General features: G+C 42.6%; 1 protein-coding gene across 3 annotated transcripts in view; it reads right to left on the bottom strand.

Moving 5' to 3' along the window:
• The window catches only part of LUC7L (LUC7 like), a 30,352-nt gene that overhangs the window by 8,386 nt on the left and 937 nt on the right, over window positions 1-21,029 (bottom strand). For 2 of the 3 annotated variants that reach the window (XM_060078221.1, XM_060078222.1), the window contains exons 2-6: window positions 20,841-20,911; window positions 19,771-19,865; window positions 15,625-15,723; window positions 3,704-3,814; window positions 2,641-2,784 (exon numbers count right to left, since the gene is read on the bottom strand). In XM_060078221.1, the coding sequence (XP_059934204.1) occupies window positions 2,641-2,784; window positions 3,704-3,814; window positions 15,625-15,720 (351 nt within the window). In that variant the 5' untranslated portion in view covers window positions 15,721-15,723; window positions 19,771-19,865; window positions 20,841-20,911. The remainder of the gene's footprint in view (window positions 1-2,640; window positions 2,785-3,703; window positions 3,815-15,624; window positions 15,724-19,770; window positions 19,866-20,840; window positions 20,912-21,029) is intronic. The other variant, XM_060078220.1, reaches the window with a different exon arrangement.

Genomic DNA, 21,029 nt, shown 5'->3' with positions numbered 1-21,029 from the left:
GTTTAAGAAATGCATTTCAATAATCATTTGCCCTTAAAGGGAAGACTGAATGTAGTAATCTTCCATTAATTCACACATTCAAAATGTTCCCTAGGAAATGCAAATCAAAATAAGACATCACATCACTCACTAAACCGGCAAAGATACAGAAAGGCACTCTGGTGCCCAGGACCCCCACTGTCCTTACTCCGGCCACTGTCCCCATCCTCATCACCTGAGTGCCCCCCATAGGCCTTCCTCAGAACTACAGGACAGAACAGGATGGGGAAGGGTGCCCTTCCTCCCCTTAGCAGGAGGCAAGGCTGTCTGGTCATCCTAAGAAATGATACAGAGAGGTGCTGCGTACTCTTTACCCAGTTTCCCCCAATGGTTCTATCTTTAAAAACTATAGCACAACATCACAGAAAGGACACTGAGTGATACAGTCAAGGTTCAGAACATCCATCACCACAAAGGTCCTGCCTGCTGCCCTTTCACAGCCACACCCACTTCTCTGACTCCTGGTGACCACCAATCTGCTCTCCATTCTTATGGTTTGGTCATTTTAAGAATGTTATATAACAGATCCACATAGTATTTAACCCTTTGGGATTGACTTTTTTCACTCAGAATAATTACAATTGATTTTGAAAGAGATTATAGAGGAAGGCATTCAAAGTTTTACAGCTACAGAGAGGAGCAGAATAATATCACAAATAACTAATGTACCCACCATATTCAGCACTTCTGCTTAAGGTTTTAGTTTTTCTTTTAATGAAAGATGTAGAACATTATGATGGAAATTCAGTTCCTGATGTTTCCCTCTCTAGCGCCAGTTCTCTCCCTCCCCAGAGGCATTTGTGTGCGGTCAGCATAATCTTCAGCGCTGCCTCTGTACTTCACTGCACATGTGGATCCATAAACCGTGTGTGCACCTGGGGCATTTATAAGTCCCACGTCAGCGCTACAGGTCTTTCTCCCACCTGTGTTGCTGGAGAGCTCTCTCCAGGATGTTGCAGGCAGATGTGTTCAGTTCGTTCACTGCTGCAGGACTCCATTTCAGGGGCACATGGCTGTTTGTCCATGGGTGGTTTTCCAGGTTACCGATGGTTGCTCATTTTACCAGTTCTGCTGTGAGCGTCCTTGCACCTGTCTTCTAGCAAGGATGCTTGGAGTCCTGGGCACAAGTTACCATGGGTCCCCTATCCTGCTGCCCTCTTGGCTGTCTGCAGACATCCAAATGGAGAACCCCACATCTACAATTATTCAGCCTATGCATAAATCTCGGAGCCATCTCACCGGTTTCTGGTGTCTGCTGTGCTCTTCAAAGCAGGAAGGCCTGGCCTCAGGACTCGCTAAGAGGCCGCAGAGCTTCCTTCCTGACCCTCTGGCCTTTCTGCTGGAGCTGTCAGCAACCGAGGGAGCCTGACTTTTTTTTTTTACATGTAAACACAAATTTCCCATTTAAGTACACAGCGGTTTAGTATACAGCTGGTGTAGGATTTCTACGCAGGACTTGCGACCCTTCATGCACACGTCATTGCCTCAGTGGGCCTCGCTCAAACACCCACAGGCAGTCAGCAGGATTCGTGTATTCAGCTGAGAATCGTTGTGTCATCGCTGAGCTGCTACTATGTATCAGGCACCATGACAAGCCCGGGGTGCAGCAACAACCAAAACCAGCCCTGCACGGGGGCACCGCCCACTCTGCCATCTCACCTCTACCCACCATTCTGAGAACCTTCTCATCTGGTCTCAGCTAAGGGCCTTCCAGGGTCCCTCTGTCCTACCTGGACACGCCCTGAACCCCGCAAGTGCACCCGTCTTCATCAGAATTAATCTTATCCGCTGCTCACATTCCTTTCTGCCTGACCCCCCTCCCCACAGCAGTATCATCTCCAACAGGAGAGGGAGTCTTCCGGCTTGCTCACAACTAGAGAAGTGCCTGGCCCATAGCTGGAGTTTGACAAACACTTACTAAAGGAACACACCCGCCCCGTCTTCCTCTGACTACCATTCCCACCGTTCTCGAAGCCTACCCAAGCCATCTCCGATTCCAGCAGTGAGATTTGAGAACCAGGGAGTATGCAACAGAGGAAATAATCTAGGAGGAAAACGGCTGTCACAGAAACAGACACTGAGTCCCTGACTCAGCTTCTCCACCACACAGCAGTGTGTCCTGGCCTGGCAGCCTAGCGGACACCACCTCGGTACCACCCGCAACCTGCACGGGTCTCTCTACTGAGGACACAGTGTCACTAAGCACCAGGCCTCACTGTACATAGCGTCTGCAAAGCAAGTCTGGCCCAATTACACCAGCTGAACACCCACCACGCTGCCCCCTCCCTGGGAGCCAGACGGACAGACGGCAGGTGCTCACTAACACTCCTCCGCTGTTATACTCAGGACGCACTCTACACGTGAGAATAATGCGCAGAGCTGGCAAGTGCCTAGTGTGAGGCCACACGGGGTCACAGGCGCAGAGTGAAGACACAAACTCCAGTGTGTGCTGACTCTAAACCATACAATCCTGACAATATACCACCCTATTTCCAACTCCTTCCCAATATGTATACAAAAAAAGAAGGCATGGCTTAATCTTAGCCCAAAAGGTCAACTCTGGAGTTACTACTTCCTCTCTAAGACATTTTTGTCACCAACCTCAGCTTCTTTTTTCTTTGCACGGACTTTCTCCACTTCCATAAGAATCTTCTGGGATTCGTCCACATTCCCTTCGGCTCCTAGCTGTTCAGCTTTAGCAAGAAGCTTCCCTATTTCTTCGTTCAATTCATGTACTTTTTCTGCCTAGGAGAGAGAAACAATCAGGTAAGGAGACATCTAGAAACAACAGATTTTTTAATGCAAAGAAAACGAGTGTTTCTCTTGCTGCATTTCTGGTCTGTTCCACTGAAAATATTAGAACAGCTGGAAACCCTCACTGATGACATGCGAATTCTAACAATTATGACATCCTTAACGCCACCACTGAGACTGATCATAACTAGACCTGTGCACCGCGTTCCAATAAAAGCAGTGGCACTGCTGTTACTGCCAACAGGTTGCAAGGACCATCATGTGAGTCAGCTTCTAGGCCATCTCTTTTTATGCCTTCTGTTACAGTTCAATCTTCTGGGTAAGGGTAAAAAAATGCATGGGTCTAAATGCATACACTTATACTGTAAGCAAAATGCCTAATTATTGGAATTTGCTTTCAGAAATAAAACCGCACCGTTGATCCAGTTTGCAACTGTCTATTTCCTAAGAAATGCTTTTATAAAACTGAAAGGAAAAAAGATACTGAAGAGAGTTCCGCTGAAGAGGAGACAAGGGTCATCCAGATGACACACAGGCCAATTCCACACAGATCTACTTTCTTCTTCCATGATATGGATGCATCATAGTTTAACCATTTCCCTGCTAACTTTTCTCATTTCCTGTTTTATGTAGGGATGTTAAAAAAAAAAAGAAACTTTAAAACACACACACGCGTGCACACACACACACAAAAAAAACAAAACAAAACAAACAAACAAAAAAACCCCACATACACAATGCGGGGAGGGGCTAAGAGCCCAGCGATGGCCTTCCCTCCTCACTGGGAACAGCCAAGGCAGTGGGTACCATCCACCCCAAAGACGCACACTCAGCAGTGACCGTGACTGCTAGCCCCGTGGCAGCCCAGTTCTTACGACAACAATGTGAGGCGAAGGCCTCCCCAGCATACCTTTGCGGAAACTTCTGCACTGATCTCCTCCTGTGTCTCTGCCAGCCGCTTCTTGGCAAGCTCAGTTCTCCGATCACACTCAGCGATAAAGGACTCCAAGTGATCCATCGCCTAGCTCAGGAGAGGTAGAGAGCTACAGTCAGTGACATGCCTACGACCTCAGAACTCACGTGTTCGATAGGAAATAACAGTCCTGGGTTGGTTCTTAAAGCCTGTAGGTTCAGTGGGAAGATCTGAAGCTACACTACAGCTAACATGTCCACAATCACATTCAATCAAGGGGCTCTGTTAAACCAAATGACCACTCAAAAGCATGGTCTTCTCATCTGATTTATTTCCAAAATTTGTAAAAGAACCCCCATCCCTCAACAACGTTTCCAAGAAATTTCTGAGGAAAATTAAAACACCTGGCCGTAACTAACAGTGGTCTCTGAGGGTCAGAAAAGGCTGGACTGAGCTAATGTCAGAGGCCCTCTCCTGGTGAGTCGTGGGAGATGCAGATGATGTACTCACTGGTCTTTGTGAGCCACGTAAATATTATTCCCTCATGTTCTGAGGGTAGAGTTCCCCCTTCCACCTCAAAACAAAACAATAGAACAAATGTTACTGAGAGCTGTGAACACGTTTAGTTATTGCCCACCGTCTAAAGTAGCGGGAAAACTGGTTACTACTTACCCAAAAAGGTAAAGGAAAAGACACTCTGAAAAGAGTTGGTGGGAATCAATAAAATACTAATTAATAAGCAGTCACATATGCTAAGCACTTAATTTGCCGTAATTAGTCAAAGGCCCCAACATAACTTCAGATAAACATACAAACAGGACGTCACTTTCCCAACTGTCAGGCTAGGACCAGTGATAAGTAGCACCTCCCAAGTTGCTGAAGTCAGCATCATGTTACATTGACAGCAAGTGAGGTTAGCAGTGGATGACGGGGTTAGACAGGGTGAATGATCCACCACTGAAAAATAGAGAAAGGAAAGTTCTGGGTGGAAATGATAAGAAGTCAGGTGAAAGTTAGGCCAACGGACCAAGGAGTGATAATCTATGTCTCTTCCTCCAAATATGGTCAGGAGAGAGCACTCCACAAGGATTGGTGTGACACTGGAATGGACAGTAGGGACGCTGGAGAGGATTACAGTCCTCTCTTTTCAAATGAATGCATACTTGGGAGTAGGTCAAGACAGGGAAAAGGCTCGTGATGGTGCCAAGCCCCACTGCCCACAAGGCCAACTCCCAGATTTCACTCCACACACTTGGAACTCAGGACCTCTTTCCTGTCATTGGTCCCCAAATATTCTCAATAAACATTTCACTATGTTCAAATCAAACAAGCAGGAAAGCCAATGACTGGCATTTGTTTGCATGCATGCACTGCATTTCCTGGAAATATGTCAAGCTCACCAGCTCTGCTGACAAGGTGGGGGGACTCGTCAGGATCAGAGCGCCAGCGAGCTGACTCAGGTCATGTACCACCTGTGCTCACCTGGAACAACAGCTCCTAACAGACCAACCTGAGAGGTGCGAGGGTCATGCATGCACACGTGCTGAGACTTTGATGCAGAGTTCCTCTACTGTCTACCCAAAAAGAGGGATCTCACACCGGACACAGCCAGGGATCCACTCAACAGGGGTTGAGTGGGGAATACACATTGACAGTTCTGCCAGTGCCTTTACCAACCAAGGCAACCAGATGCATCTAAGCAAAATATAAACTGACTCGGCCATCAGATAAGCTAAAAATTAAATGGTAAACTTCACAACACAGACTAGACGTACTGCAGAGACGTCTCTTAACTGCCATGTTCTTTAAAAGATGGCTCTGTCCTACTGCTCCTCCCTCTCTTCAATGTGCTTCCCAATTCCAGATTGGTTCCTGAATCAAAGAGCAGGTTTAGCATTTCCCTGGTGGCGCAGTGGTTAAGAATCCGTCTGCTAATGCAGGGGACACAGGTTTAAGCCCTGGCCCAGGAAGATCCCACATGCCGCGGAGCAACTAAGCCCGTGCACAACTACCGAGCCTGAGAGCCACAACTACTGAAGCCCACGCCCCTAGAGCCCGTGCTCTGCAACAAGAGAAGCCACCGCATGAAAAGCCCGTGCACCGCTACGAAAAGTAGCCCCCTCACGCCACAACTAGAGAAAGCCTGCACGCAGCAATGAAGACCCAACGCAGCCAAAAAAAAAAATAATAAAAAAAAATAAAAGGTTTAAATGATTAAAAAAAAAAAAGGTACTCGAATCTAAAAATTAAGTCCTAATCACAAGGTACCACTTACTAGGAAGTTATCCACCTTTGTAACTCAGGGGTGGTGTGATGAACCATGAACTACTCAGGGGGCCTGGGCACACCGCTGGCACAGGGGGCACACAGGTCTCACTGTAGCTGGAGGCTGTCCATCCACACACAGGACCATGAGGTGCTCTCCCTGACCCTGCCTGCCTAGCAGCATCAGTGAGCCTAAGAGGAGCCCATGCTGTCAGCAGCACAGTCACAGCAAACGTGTGCCTCAATACAGCCACGCAGGGGCTCTCAAGGTACGCAATTTTCAGATGAAGAAATGGAGGAACAGTCTCCAAACTCCTGAGCGAAGGCATCAGGATGCAAAGCCCCTTGTGGTTTGACTCCAAAGTACCTACACTTAGTCCTCACAGCTCTGAGGCAGTTATCACCAGCCCAGTTTATAGAAAATAGAAAAGGGCAAAATAACTTGCCCAGGATCACACAGGGACTCTCACCCAGGACCTGACTGGGAAAGCGTGACTGTCACACTGCACACCTGTACGACAGAGACCAGGTGTAAGCAGAACTGATCCCATTAGTTGATATGGTGTGTTGCTCTGGAAACCTGTCAAATAAAACATCACAAAGCAAGACAATGTGGGGGAAAAGTGAACCATATTTTCACTGAATTAGAGAGAAGCAAATCTTTACATTTTCCACATGTGAACACTGAAGAAACGGGCTGCCCTGTAACCTTAATGTTCTGTGTGTCTGTGTTCAAGTTGAAAAACTTGAGATGTATTTATAGAGATGACCAATTCCCTCTCCTAGGGAATTCCTGGATATAACACTCTCAAGAAATAAGGCCTGGCCCTGGTGCAGTCAGAATGAGGCTGTACTGGGCTAGAAGGAGCCAATGGTGAGGCACTTTCTCCCAGATAACCTGAATTTGGGGTGGAAAAGTGCCAGAGGTCCCAGCCATCAGCCCAAGCTGAGGGTCTAGGCAGTGAACACCTACACAAAGAAACACCTTTTTTCTTTTTTCTTTTTTTTTTTTTGCAGTACGTGGGCCTCTCACTGTTGTGGCCTCTCCCGTTGCGGAGCACGGGCTCCGGACGCGCAGGCTCAGCGGCCATAGCTCACGGGCCCAGCCGCTCTGCGGCACGTGGGATCCTCCCGGACCGGGGCACGAACCTGTGTCCCCTGCATCAGCAGGCGGACTCTCAACAACTGCGCCACCAGGGAAGCCCAAGAAACACCTTTATGACAACCCTGTCAGGCCCACAAGGAAATACCTTTTCACACCTTTCTGATTGGCAAAAACTGAAAGTTTGGTAACTCGCTGCTCTGTTAGTGAAGATGTGAAAATGGGAACTCTCACACATCACTGGTGGGATCATTCACCCCTGTGGAGAATTCCGTGACACTAACTACCAAAACGACAAAAGCACATCCTTTCTGGGCCAACAGTCCCGCTTCTAGGGATCTTTCCTAGATACACTCACAATGTGCCAATGTGCAATGCAGCACTATGACCATCAACAGGGGATGGTCCTATAAAACAGACACACATCCTGTGGAATACTACGTAGACACAAAAGGATGAAGTACGCTATATGATAGGAAATAATCTCAAAGATATGCTGACAAACCAAAAAAAAAGGGAAAGGGGGGGCAGATATAGAGCATGTGTGCAGCAGACTACTATTTGTGTTTAAAAAAAAATAGAGGGTTTCCCTGGTGGCGCAGTGGTTAAGAATCCGCCTGCCAATGCAGGGGACACAGGTTTGAGCCCTGGTCCGGGAAAATCCCACATGCCGCGGAGCAACTAAGCCCATGCGCCACAACTACTGATCCTGCACTCTGGCGCCCGCAAGCCACAACTACTGAGCCCACATGCCACAACTACTGAAGCCTGCGCGCCTAGAGCCTGTGCTCCACAACGAGAAGCCACTGCAATGAGAAGCCCACACACTGCAATGAAGGATAGCCTCCGCTCGCCACAACTAGAGAAAGCCCGTGCACAGCAACGAAGACCCAACACAGCCATAAATAAATAAATAAATAAAATTTATAAAAATAAAATAAAAGAAAAAGATACATGTCCCTCAGGTATCCACATAATCTCTAAAGGAAAGAGAAGAAACCGAACAACTGGTTACCTCTGGGGCCAACCAGGGGGCTGAAGAACAGAGAAGGAGGCAGGCTTCACAACATACCTCTCATATCTCAAACTCTTAATCACGTGAGTGTTTTTAAGTTACTGACAGGACTTCCCTGGTGGTCCAGTGGTAAGAGTTTGCCTTCCAATGCAGGTGATGCAGGTTCAATCCCTGGTCAGGGAACTAAGATCCCATATGCTGTGGGGAAACTAAGCCTGCATGCCACAACTAGAGAGCCTGCGCTCTGCAACTATTGAGGCTGTGTGCTGAAACTACTGAGCCCATGCACCACAACAAAGAGCCCGTGAGCCGCAAAGAAGGATCCCGTGTGCTGCAACTAAGACCCAATAAATAAATAAATGAACAACTGACAAGCAGTAACCCTAGTGACATAACTGATCTAGGCAATAATCCTCAACTGCTACTTAAAGCATGAGGCCAAAGGCTGATGGGGGCCTGTGCAACCAGGTCAGGCTGCCTGTGCCACCTAATTCCACTGACGTTTTGCCACCCGAGGTGATGCACCAGCCAGTGCCCGGCCCGGCCCGGCCCCTGCACTATTCTGTCAAACGAGAACCTGATTCTGACCGTCAAGCTTCCAGATCTAACTCCCAGGTTACAGGAAATTTCAAAGATAAAGGAAAACACGTTAAAAAGACTGCATTATAAGGATGCAATCAGCAAAATCCAGGATATGAGAAACTTAAAAATTAATTTCTTCAAACAGATTTCAAAAGACTTACAATACATCCTACTGTGTGGCTCTTATTTTGAATTCTGAGTCAAACAAATGATCGTAAAAAAAATATTTTTTGAGATAGTCTGGGAAATTTGAGGACTTAGATAATGTTAAAAAATTATTTCTTAAATTACCAATACTTTAAATAAAATTATCTTCTAGATGTACTATTTGCAGTACTTATAGATAAAATTCTATGTCTAGGAACTACTGTAAAATAATCCAGTGTGGAAAGACAAGAATAAAGATGAAATAAGAGTCTTCACGTCAACAATCATTGAAAACTGGGAGATAAAAACCCAGAGATCTCATTATATTATTCTGTTTACTTCTGCATGTTTAAATTTTTCCTCAACGTATTTTTAGAAACAATGCTAATAAGATACAAACTTCTATATACAAAATAGACAAACAAGGTCCTACTGTACAGCACAGGGAACTATATTCAGTATTTTGTAATAAACTATAATGGAAAATAATCTGAAAAAGAATATATATATACGTATAACTGAATCGCTTTGCTGTACACAAAAAACTAATGCAACATTGTAAATCAACTATACTTCAGTTAAAAAAAAAAACAAAACAACATGCTAGTAAGGAGATTCTGTCACAACCAAATATAATACCAGATCTTTGTATGCAGAGTAAAGAGAACTTCAAAAGCCAATGGCAACACTGAAATATTTACAGATGAAATGACAGGATGTGTGAGGTTTGTTTTGAGATTTGTGAGAAGTGGGTACAAAGATGAAACACAGTTGGTCCTGAGCTGATCATTCCTGAGGCTGAGTGATGGGTACGTGGAGATTCATTATACTGTTACATCTCCTTTTGATGTATGAGATTCTCCAGGTAAGACAAACAAACAAAAAAACAAACAAACAAAAAACCCCCGACCATCCAAGGTCAGCCTGTGGCACTTGAGCAGCAAGCTGTTGCTTCCTTCCACCTTAAAGCTGTGGTAAGGGACTGCCTCCAGGGAGCGGGAGGGGCACAGGGAAAGGGGGCTTTGGGCGTTTTCCATGACAATCAATGAATTCTGATTCAGCCACACGCTTCCAATGAGAGCGCACAGAAATCTTCAGTATACACAATTTTATCTTTGTCTTTCTCATGATTTCCTAAGGAATTTTAAGTCATTGAACAGGTCTCACAAAGTTTCAAGGGCACAGTCTACCATTTGAGTGCATGATGATTTGCTCATTCATCATTGAGCCTTTTTTGTTGCATCCAACTTTTTAATCTTATAAACAATGCTAGCTACCACAAACATCTTTGTGTACCAGTGTTTGCTTGTGTTTTCAATCACAGTTGACCCTTGAACAATGAGGGGGTTAGCGATGGATCGTGTAGTACTGTAGTATGTATTTATTGAAAAAAATCCATATGTAAGTGGACCCACACAGTTCAAACCTGTGTTGTTTAAGAGGCCACTGTACTTCCTTAAGATAAGAGATTTGTAGAAGTAAGTTACAAGGTAGAAATAACTTTAAATTTTCATTTCTGCCTACTATTTCAGTAACCTGACCAGACCTAATAACTTTTCACGATTTAGCATAATTAGGAATTCCCCAGCGGTCCAGTGGTTAGGACTCCGTGGTTCCACTACAGGGTGCATGGGTTCGACCCCTAGTTGGGGAACTAAGATCCTGAAAGCCATGAGTCAAAAAAAGAAAAAAAGAAAAAGAAAGCGTAATTTTTTCTCCTCCCCTAAGAAATAATCACTTAAGAGCTTGGCATATACCTTTTAAAACTGTATTACAACGCATATAAAAGCAAACAATTTTTACTCCATTTAGGAGTTTTTCAAGATTTTTTCATTTTTCACAACAATACACGCATCTTCTATATCTATAGCTGTGTTTCACTGTATTTTAACACAACTATAACCATTCCACAATGAATACACATTTGCATTTTTTCACTTTTCACTAATCCAAAACGATGCAATAAACATCTTAAGTCTTCTCATACATAGGCAAATATTCTTCTAGGACAATTTCTTACAAATTGCTTAGACGGGACTCAAAGTCTATAAATATTTGAAAGTTGTATAAAGGGCTGATGAGCTCTTATAAAAGATTTACCAAGGGACTTCCCTGGTGACGCAATGGTTAAGAATCCACCTGCCAATGCAGGGGACACAGGTTCAAGCCCTGGCCTGGAAAGATCCCACATGCCGTGGAGAAACTAAGCCTGTGCACCACAACTACTGAGCCTGCGAGCCACAACTACTGAAGCCCACACACCTAGAGCCTGTGCTCCGCAACAAGAGAAGCCACTGCAATGAGAAGTCCACACACCACAACGAACAGTAGCCACTGCTCACTGCAACTAGAGAAAGCCCACATGCAGCAACGAAGACCCAACGCAGTCAAAAATAAATAAATTTTTTTAAAAAACCTGTATGATAAACATGGCTTAAAATATAATTCAAATGCCTGTTACACTAATAATATATTTAATTTTTTCAATATGAAGACAAAATAAATACTGTACTTTTTTTGTCAGCTGTCTCTCTAATACAACCTAGATAAAAATAGCTCCTAAATATCCCTGACTGATCTGCTAAACGGAATGATTCCTCTCCCAGCATCATTTGATGCTGCTTGCATTAATTCTGGCATCAGTCTTATTATACTTTCAGAGACTTTGGAGATAAATATTTGGCCCACCTCACAGATTCATTGTCAACAGTGAAGATATTCTATCAAAACACTTGGTGAGATACATAAATATAAGTTATTAAGAAAAATCAGAACAAGTCATGATTTAGCGATGGTTCACAACTTGTGAAAACAAAACCTGTGTCCATCTTCCAATAGTGATGACTACACTGTAGTCCCTCCAGAAACCAACCTCAACACGGGAGCTGCTGGTCCCACGCCGGGGAACTGAACAGTCCATGGGCTACGTACGTGGCAGGCTAGGAGCCTAGCACCAACAGCGGGTCATCAGGAGGCAACAGTCAGTGACAGCGACAAGAGTCAGCCCAGTGGCCACATCTGGCCGAAAAGCTCCTGAGGTGTTCTGATTTATCAAAATTGCAATTTTGACAAGAAAAATCACAACTAGCCTTTCTGACATATACATATGTATACCTATACACATATATATATGTGTATATATATATATCTGTTCATCCTGAATGGCCTATCTTTGAAAGATACAAGTGACCTCTGAAGACAGGTACTGGATGGCTAGTCACATGGAAAGGGAAGACTTTTCACCTGGAATCTGTAACAGTTATGTTACCTACCGAAGAGATTTAAAAACTGGATTTTTATCGAATTCTTTTAACAAATCTATATTCTGGAAAAGCACTTTATTTTTTCCTTCAAAGTTTATTCTGCATAACTAAGGGGGAAAAAAGTTATTTTAGTTTGGTATTTTAAAGTCAGGCCACATTTACCTCTATTAAAGTAACCCATTCCGTGCACCACAACGAAGAGTAGCCCCTGCTCGCCACAACTAAAGAAAGCCCTCACGCAGCAACGAAGACCCAATGCAGCCAAAAATAAATAAATAAACAAACCCATGCACATCTAAACACTACTGATATATATATATTAAAAACTTTAAGGCAGGGTAAATCTTATGGCTTGTGAATTATATCTTAAAGCCATTATTTAAAAAACCTTTTTATGGTAAACTCCCTAACACCCAGAGGTACCTGCTTAGCGCTGCACAAAGCACCACTCACCGTGTGGAAGGACCACACCTTATGCAAGTAGCCCTCACTAATAAACAGTTCCAGTACATCCTCCTCTTTTCACTTCAGTCTTTTACTTTCACAAAAAAAGCTGCAATGGGCACCTTTTCTGTGTACCCATTAACACATATCACTAAGATACAGTCCCAGCAGAGCTCTGGAACAAGTGTATACAAGCATTTGACATGCTGAGCCACCTGACAAGACTGCCCTCCCACAAACACAGCTGCTCCAAGTCACCCTTCGTTCTTCAGGACAGGAGGCCTCCTCTGTAGGTTTACAGCACTAGCCATCAAACGTTTCAACATGAGCCATCTGTAAGGTCAAATATGATTTTTAAGGAGTTGAAAGGACAGGTGGTTACCTCTTTAACAGGAAAAGGTATTCCCGCAAATGGTAAATTTTCACAATGCAAAAAGGTCTCGTGACCCACTCGAGCCCTCCAACTAAGACAAGAATGTTCATAATCTCTTGGCTTCTTCTAAAACTACTCTGTACATCTAGGCACGTCAATGGGTATAAATGTCCTTCCTTTTTAAAAATCACACTACAGAAGCCATCATATCACGCTTGCTTTTCCTCTTTATCTCGAAGATAATTTCACAACAACATACACTTAACTACACTGAACTCAATCCTCTTTCCATAGCTATACGTCATTCCATTGTAAAGAAGAGCAATGACTTAGCCAAGCCCTCACTGAAGAAGCCTACAGGGTTCTGGCTTTCCGCAGCTCTAATGCTGCAGGAATATTCTGGAGCAAATTTATCTTTGTACATATGCAAAAGTTATCGGTCAGATATACTCTCAGAACTAGCACTCCTGGGATGTGCTTTCACATCTTCAGATGCTCAATTATCCAGGAGGTGTATCAGGATTACTTAACTCTCCATCTCCTTAGCTCTGAGTGAGGGTGAGTATCTGCCATAGGATTAGATGCCTACCAGTAAGTGTCCTTTTCTATCCTTTGCCCATTTTCTATTCAGCTACTGTTATGGCTCTTCTCAATTATCATGAATTCTATATACAAAGAATACTTGTCCTTCGTCATACATGCTGCAAATATTTTGTCCCAGTTGAATTGTCTTATTTTATGTATAGGAATTTTTGATATGCTAATATTTTAAGTCGCTACTCAGAAAAATGTATCCATCTTTCCCTTATAGCTTCTAGGCTTTATAACATGTCAAGATGGCAGAACAAAATTCTCTTTTGGGGGATCCAACCTGGTTTTTCCCCCAACTAGCTAATCCATAGTTCCTAATAGTGTTCATTGAAAAACTCATCTCCACAGTGGCTGAACACATGTCTTTCATAAAATACTAAATTACCATGTATGTTTCAGTCTTTCTGTAGTCTAAATTTCTTCTATTCATCTATTCTTCAGCGTAAGTTCATCAGGGCATTTAAAAAGTACACTGACATTCTCATGTAGCAGAAATGCTTAGATTTGTGATCCAAAAAAATTATGTTACTAAAATTGAAAATTTAACCTATACATCTGTGTATCTATCTGTTTCTGATATCCCAAGGTAATGGTCTCTTTACATAAGCGTTTTTCACGTACTGAAGAATTTAAACTCACAATAAAGAAAACTTCCATCTCCAAGCACCATCTATTAGTTGAGCTGTTTGTTGCTAAAGGCATTTTTAGTTAATTCAAAGACTCAACGCTGATGTTGAAGACTGTACTTGAAAAAGAAATGATAATTTTAATCACTTTTTAAGTTTACTGATTTAAGCAGAATTGACTCTAGCTATAATATACCCTCTAAAATGTCCATTGGCAGAAAAAAAAAGTCTTTCCTTGGTTTTGCTTTTCTCTGACTTCCTTCCACCAAGCTCAGTGCCTTCCCAGGCTTCACTGAGGAACCTGAATGGCATCAAACCCCTCACTGACCTCTGGTCACACCAGGGATGGAGGACTTGGAAAAAGAAAAAACTAACAGAGTGACTCCATGGGAATTCCCTGGCAGTCCAGTGGTTAGGACTCGGCGATTCCACTGCAGGGGACCTGGGTTCAATCACTGGTGGGGGAACTAAGATCCCACAAGCAACACAGCGCGGCCCAAAAATAAATAAATAAATAGATAGATAGATAGATAGAATGGAGTGACAATCATGCATTCTCAATGGGGACAGGGATGAAAACTTGTCATGAAGAGTGAAAAAAATCTCAGATATTACAATGGTTTGTGGCCTGGCAAGGATCACATAAACTGATATGCTGGGTATCTGTGGTATCAAAATTTCATGGTGGGGAAGTAGACAAATTACAGGAAAAGGTCTAAAAAGGGCTCCTTTGGGAGGCTAAAATAACAATAAAGTTATGAAATGCCATTTTATAACCACTAAATTGCAAAAATTTAATGGTCTGACAATACCAAATGTTAGTGAGGATGTGTACACTGCTATTAGGGCTGTAAACTGATACACTTTCTCAAACAACAGGGAGAAAAAAGAAAAAGACAACATTACAGATCTTGCAAGAATAAACATGCCTCTCCTACAATCCAGCAATTCCTCTCCTAGGAATATACCCTAGATAAACCCTTGTACATGTGCACCAAGAAGATATCCAAGAACATTTATAACACTGTTCCTAATAGTTTAAGAATAAAAAAAAAAAAAGAAACTAGTATCAACCCAATTGTCTATGAATACAAAATGGATAGTTTGGGGAATACTCAAGCAGCAATGAAAACAAACAAACCATACTCAACAAAATATGTAAGCTGGAACATAACACTGAAGGAAAAAAGTTATTAAAGATTACCTATGCTATGAAACCATTTTTATAAGACTCAAAAAGAAGAATAAACACAATGTCCAAGGAATCATAAAATATGTAATAAGAAACATTTTTAAAGAAAATGATACATACAAAACATAGAACAGAATAGGGATGATAGACACACAGGCACAAATCGGTACTGGCCACGTTCTAGCTCCCAGCCAGAGAGCGGTGGAATGACATCTATTTCATTATTCTGCTTCATAACTTACATAGGTTACATTATTCTTGTTAGTGCAGTATTTGGCTCTTCACAGTAGGGAATAATTAACACAAAATAAAACTTACATCCAATTCAAAAAAGAGGTCCCTTTCTTTACTTGCAATCTCATAATCTGCTCGGAGGGCCAAATCGTGGATTTTGGTACATTCTCCTAAATCCATGCGCTGTGAGAAAGAAACAAAAATTTACACATGAACATCTACCCATTTGTAGGAAGCACGTGACCTGGTGTTTTAGCTGTCACCAAAATAAACAATACTTTTTTGGATATTAACTATGATAAGAAAATTTAAAAATAATATGGCTAAAAAGCCTTATTTTCCTTTTATTGATATTGTCATGACTATATGACACTCAGAACAGGTGCATTTAAGTGTAATGATTTATATCTCTTATAGAACCAGAAATAGACTAGTAATCTTTTCATTATTTAGCTTTTGCCAGTTTTATTATTGCATTAGTCACATAAGAAATGTTTATTCAGTGAATAGCAGCGTGAGGGGTGAGAGGGTGGCAAGGAAGAGGCCAGGAAACAAAAGTACCACTGATAGCAAGTTTCCATGCATTCCTTCTTGCAGCCTTGACTACTCAAGATGCTACAGAGACAAAAAGAGGAAAAGGAAAGAACAGAGAGAAACCAGGTTTTGGAAATTACAACATAACCTAACACCTGGCTTTGTATTGCTCTTTGTATACCAAAGGAAATAAAGCAGAACAGGCTGATTCAGAGCCAAAGCAATTCTCCAAACATTCTCCTAACCTGCTAAATGGCTCTGGACACGTAACTGGGAACACAGACTGGACCATTCACTTGCCCCATTTGAAAAACAAAAGGCTCTTTTAACAAAACAAATTATTTGTGTTACCAGTAAGATTCGCCTGATGTGCTATTACATGTTATGAGCATGTACAGTACAATTAGCAGTGCGTATTTCTTATCTAAATCCTAAGTAGAGGACCCTGTACAGGGACACCCCCACTCCCACCCCTGCCTCTGATCATCTAAACAGCAACAGGGACGTTTGGATGCTGAGCGTCAGGCTAATAAGTCAGAGAATGCAAGTTAACAAAACCCAACAGCCCAGTGAGGAGACACCTCGGGAACCCAAGCTGTTGGTTGCAAGTACGACTAGCAAACAAAGAATGATGGAGTTCAGGAACTCCTTTAAGCTCAAACTACAAGTGTGTTCAAAACGAGATTTAAAAAATCTTCATGGGTTACAAAACCCTCAACATTTTAGTTTTTAGGCACATGAGAGAGGCTCACAGTGCCTGACTCCTGGGTCCAAATCTCAGAAAGTGTGGCCATGCTCTTAACAAAATCTCCTTCAGTATCCCAGTGACAGAGCCATGAGGGGACTGCCTAGGGTGGAGTTTATCTTCATTTTTACTGAAGGCTACATGCCAAAAGCTCTTTTCTCCTTCATTATGCTTACTCCGAAGTCATGTGTAGTTTATGCATGTTGGTTATGTGGGGAATGCAGAGGTAGGGAAACAAGTTCCAAAAGCCAAAGTTGCAGCTAAAAGTGCTATCGCTGTAAAGCTGACAACTTTTACTTCCTTCACTCTTTTAAATAGCAAGTATAATTCTTTAAAAATAGATAGCTTCCACAAACAAAACTAAGTGCAACAGCTGAAAAATTAGATAGCTATCAGAAATTATTTAAAAGCTAACAAAATTCTGTTACTCAAAGAAAAACCACCTCCAGATGAAGCAAGCACCGAAACCGTTGAGTACTATAATTTTAACTGCAAATCAATTTCCATTCTAAAAACTTCAACTGTCAAGAAAATTTCGACATTAGGGAACCACACATAAAGCAAAATTCACCACTATCTTCCTTCAGGTGGGAGCTCTCAAGCAGCCACTGCTAAAGCAAGTGGAAGACAGGCCTGGGGTTCCATGGTTACTCTGGAGGTAGCTTTTCAGCTTTGCCAAGGAGGCAAGGAAGTACTGGCCAATTCCCCTGGCAGCCAAACACCAAGCAGAGCTGAAATACCACACTCATAAACTTCTTCCAAAATATTCCAAATGGCTGTCAAATCCAGCATGTCAGGACCGCCCCCCCCTTTTTTTTTTACTGAACAAACATCTGTGTTCTCTACCCTCCAGTGGTCTCACACTGCAGACAGGGAAGGGCAAATAAAGGCTCCTTCTAGAACCTTCAGGAAACCAAAGTTCTTCCACCGAGACAAGTTACACTCCCTTCCCTCCAGCTATCCCTCCGCTCTTACTAATCAATACATTTTCCCATCAAGCCTCAATAAAATGATTGCTTCCATTCCTCCGTTGTCTTACCCCTACTGACAGGAGACGGTTTTGAGCAAAAATTTGGGTGTGGAGCAGCCCTTGGCAAGCTGAGGGTTATAACCATTTTCATCTTGCAGCTGTGTTCTAAAGAATTATATTCATTCCAATTTAACACAACACAAACTCTACCTCTCCCTTGCCACCTCCACGTAGCCCACACCAGTTAAGGCTCAACCTTTACAACACCATCCAAGTTCCCAACCCTCATCTCAACTGACCTCACGACCCCACACACTTGTTTACGGCACCCTCACGTGAACATGGGTCTCCTGGGCTCCCTCCTCCTCAGTCTTGAGCTGCCCTGTAACCCACGCGGGACAGAGTGATGCTGAGCAGCCCTTGGGCTCTCATCACTGCTCTGGTTCCACAGCCTCTGTCTCCCTCCCCCTGAAGCACACCAGCCCAGAGGCACCTGAGGCACCCCTGCTTCCCTCTGCTCCAGCATCCACCTGGAGCGTTAATCCCCCAAACGCACACGTGTGTTTTTTCTCACCATTCAGGTCTCTGCTCCCATGTTCCTGAGAGGCCTCTCCTTATCACCCTATCCAACAGTCCAGAACCTACTCATTATTTACTGTCTGTCCTGTTCCTCCATTAGATGAGAGTAAAGATTTTGTCTTATTGGTACCACATCCCCAGTGCCTGGCACAGAGTATGTGTCCAAGAAATATCTGGCAAATGAACCTATACCTAACACAATAAACATCTGTAGGAAATGCCCTCATTCATTAGCATTCTGAAACAATGCTACATAGGGATCCAATCAAGGAAAATACGGTTGAACCGCTTCACTCTGGTGCATGTCCCTCTACTCCCTTTGACTTCTTCTACTAAGACCTACCAGCAGTTCCAGGTTATGATGCCTCCTACAGGAGTATCCTACCGCTGACTGCTTATGACCAGTGGAAGCCAGTAGTCTACAGTGATGGCACCCACAACAATCCGGAGCACACAGTAGGCACGCTGTTTTCCTATACCAGGTCAACTGCAGGCAAAACCCCAGCTAACAAAGGCACAAGGCTTGGCTTTCATTTCCTATTTGCTGTCAGAAGAGCCAGCTTGAGAAGGTTCAATACACCTGAGCAGTTTGCCAGACGCTGCTCCCCCAAAATGGTAATAATAAAAGCGACAATTAATTATGAAGAAAACGTTCCCCAGCACATGCACATGTGACCCTTAAAATGAGTAGACAATTCCAGGAGGGAGCTGTGAAATCTTAAAATGGTGATGGTGTTTACAGGACTAATTTTCTGTAAGTGGCTGAATCACCGTAGATAATCCACACTCTTTAGTCTTCTTAAATCCTACCTAATTTTGAATAAATACACGTTCTGCAAAACTAGCATTTATCTGTTTGAACTCATTTATCTGAATTGAACTTAAAGTTTCACTTAGAATTTTACACTTCACTTAGAATTAGAGAGGTCTATACTTATTGGATCATGTATTGATTTCTTGAAAGGGTGGCATAACACAAAATTGCAAATCGATGTCAGTCCTGATTTTTCAAAAACCTAAAAATCTGGGAAAGAAACATACCTCGTTAGATCAAAAGTCTAACGTGTGTTTAACTTGAAAACAAACCAACCCAGAATCTTAGAGCTACAGGCTGACCTGAAGTACTCTTTTTGCTAAAGCCAATGGAGACTAGTATTTGCACTACTTAGCTGTGAATACCTCAGTACAAATGACTCTACAAAAACCTGATAACTTTATAAAGAGAACTTGATAGAAGTGAAATATGTCATTATATAAAATTCCACCACACTAACAGAACCTATCACTCGAAGGGCAGTAGGTAATTTCTGCCTGGTAAACAGAATTCAACCTGAAAAACCTTCAGTGCCCACACAGCATCCATGTCTGAGTGTCCTATGACATCCCCCCCAAATGTACCTACCGTCCCAGCCAGAATGTCGTGGGGGCAGCAGTCCAGAAGGTGACTCTTGCAGACACGGTCATCTGTAAACTTGACCCTCTGTCTGGTTTCATCTCCTGAAATTCATGTGTGGTTTTAAATAAGACAATATTATCACATTAAGCACAAAAGCATATCTGGTACAATTCACCTGGATGATTTGCAGACTACCAAATACACTGAAAAGCTGATCTAGAGGTATTTACAACTGGAACGAAATACAGATGATTTTTGATGCTAAATATATCATGAAGAATCACACTTAGAGATCTGACTCCGTCATTGTGTCAAGGAAGTCAAGGAGTCAGAAGGAAAATGCTGAGCACCAAACGGCCATTAGCCCCACACATACACGTGGGCAATGAGATACCAAAACCCATGCTAATCAGAGGGCGATGAATCACCATGTATGACTTAAAGCTGGTAGTTTCCAACAAAAGCTATTTATTAGTCTAATCATTTTGCTATAGACCAACGTATAGGCAGTATTTTGCCCAAAATTATATGAAGAAAGCTTTCTTTCTCTACTACTGACTGATAAATAATCTGAACCTAGTCTACCTATCGCCCTTTAACCCCCACCCTTAAAAAAGACAGTTGGCACCTGAGAGTCACTTTTAACAAGACAATACCAAGAAGAAAAAAAAAAAGGCAAAAAAGGAACTAGGTTAGTCAATACACACTGTGAGTTCCAACACATACTGTACCCATCTGCATTCTTCAAGACCTCAGCTGCAGAATTTTATGCCCGCTGTTGAAAAGTTTTAAAGGAAAAGTTTTCTTGCCCAACCTGCAGTAAGGAAGTCAGGGGAATGATACATAAAAGTAAAGGCAAAGTGGAATGTGACAAATTTTAAAGCTAATCTGTGTATATGACACAGAGCTGTGTAATACTAAAGGAGGAATATATTTTAGGATTTGCAAGCATCCAGGATTAATGTAGTGTCTTTTTATTGAAAATGTTTTCTTTCTAAACTACACTTTTAAAGTTACTTGTGAAAAAAAGCAAACACTTTTTTGTTATAACAGCTTAGAAATTGGTTGTGACTCACGGCTCGATGAACATGAGGCTTTTCTGCAACTCCCTTGCAGATTGATGTAGGCAGGCAAAGATACACTGAACCTTTATAAATAAAATAGAGGGGCCACAATTGTTCAGTTTGTATGAAATAAAAATATGGGAAGCAATTCAAAAGCAACTCAATATACAAAGAAAGCTAAAAAGCACTTATTCGCCTATG

This window comes from Mesoplodon densirostris, chromosome 16 (genome assembly GCF_025265405.1).
Source record: "Mesoplodon densirostris isolate mMesDen1 chromosome 16, mMesDen1 primary haplotype, whole genome shotgun sequence".
Taxonomy (NCBI): domain Eukaryota; kingdom Metazoa; phylum Chordata; class Mammalia; order Artiodactyla; family Ziphiidae; genus Mesoplodon; species Mesoplodon densirostris.
The sequence above is the reverse complement of the archived record's forward strand: the minus strand, read 5'-3'. Positions and strand labels throughout refer to the sequence as shown.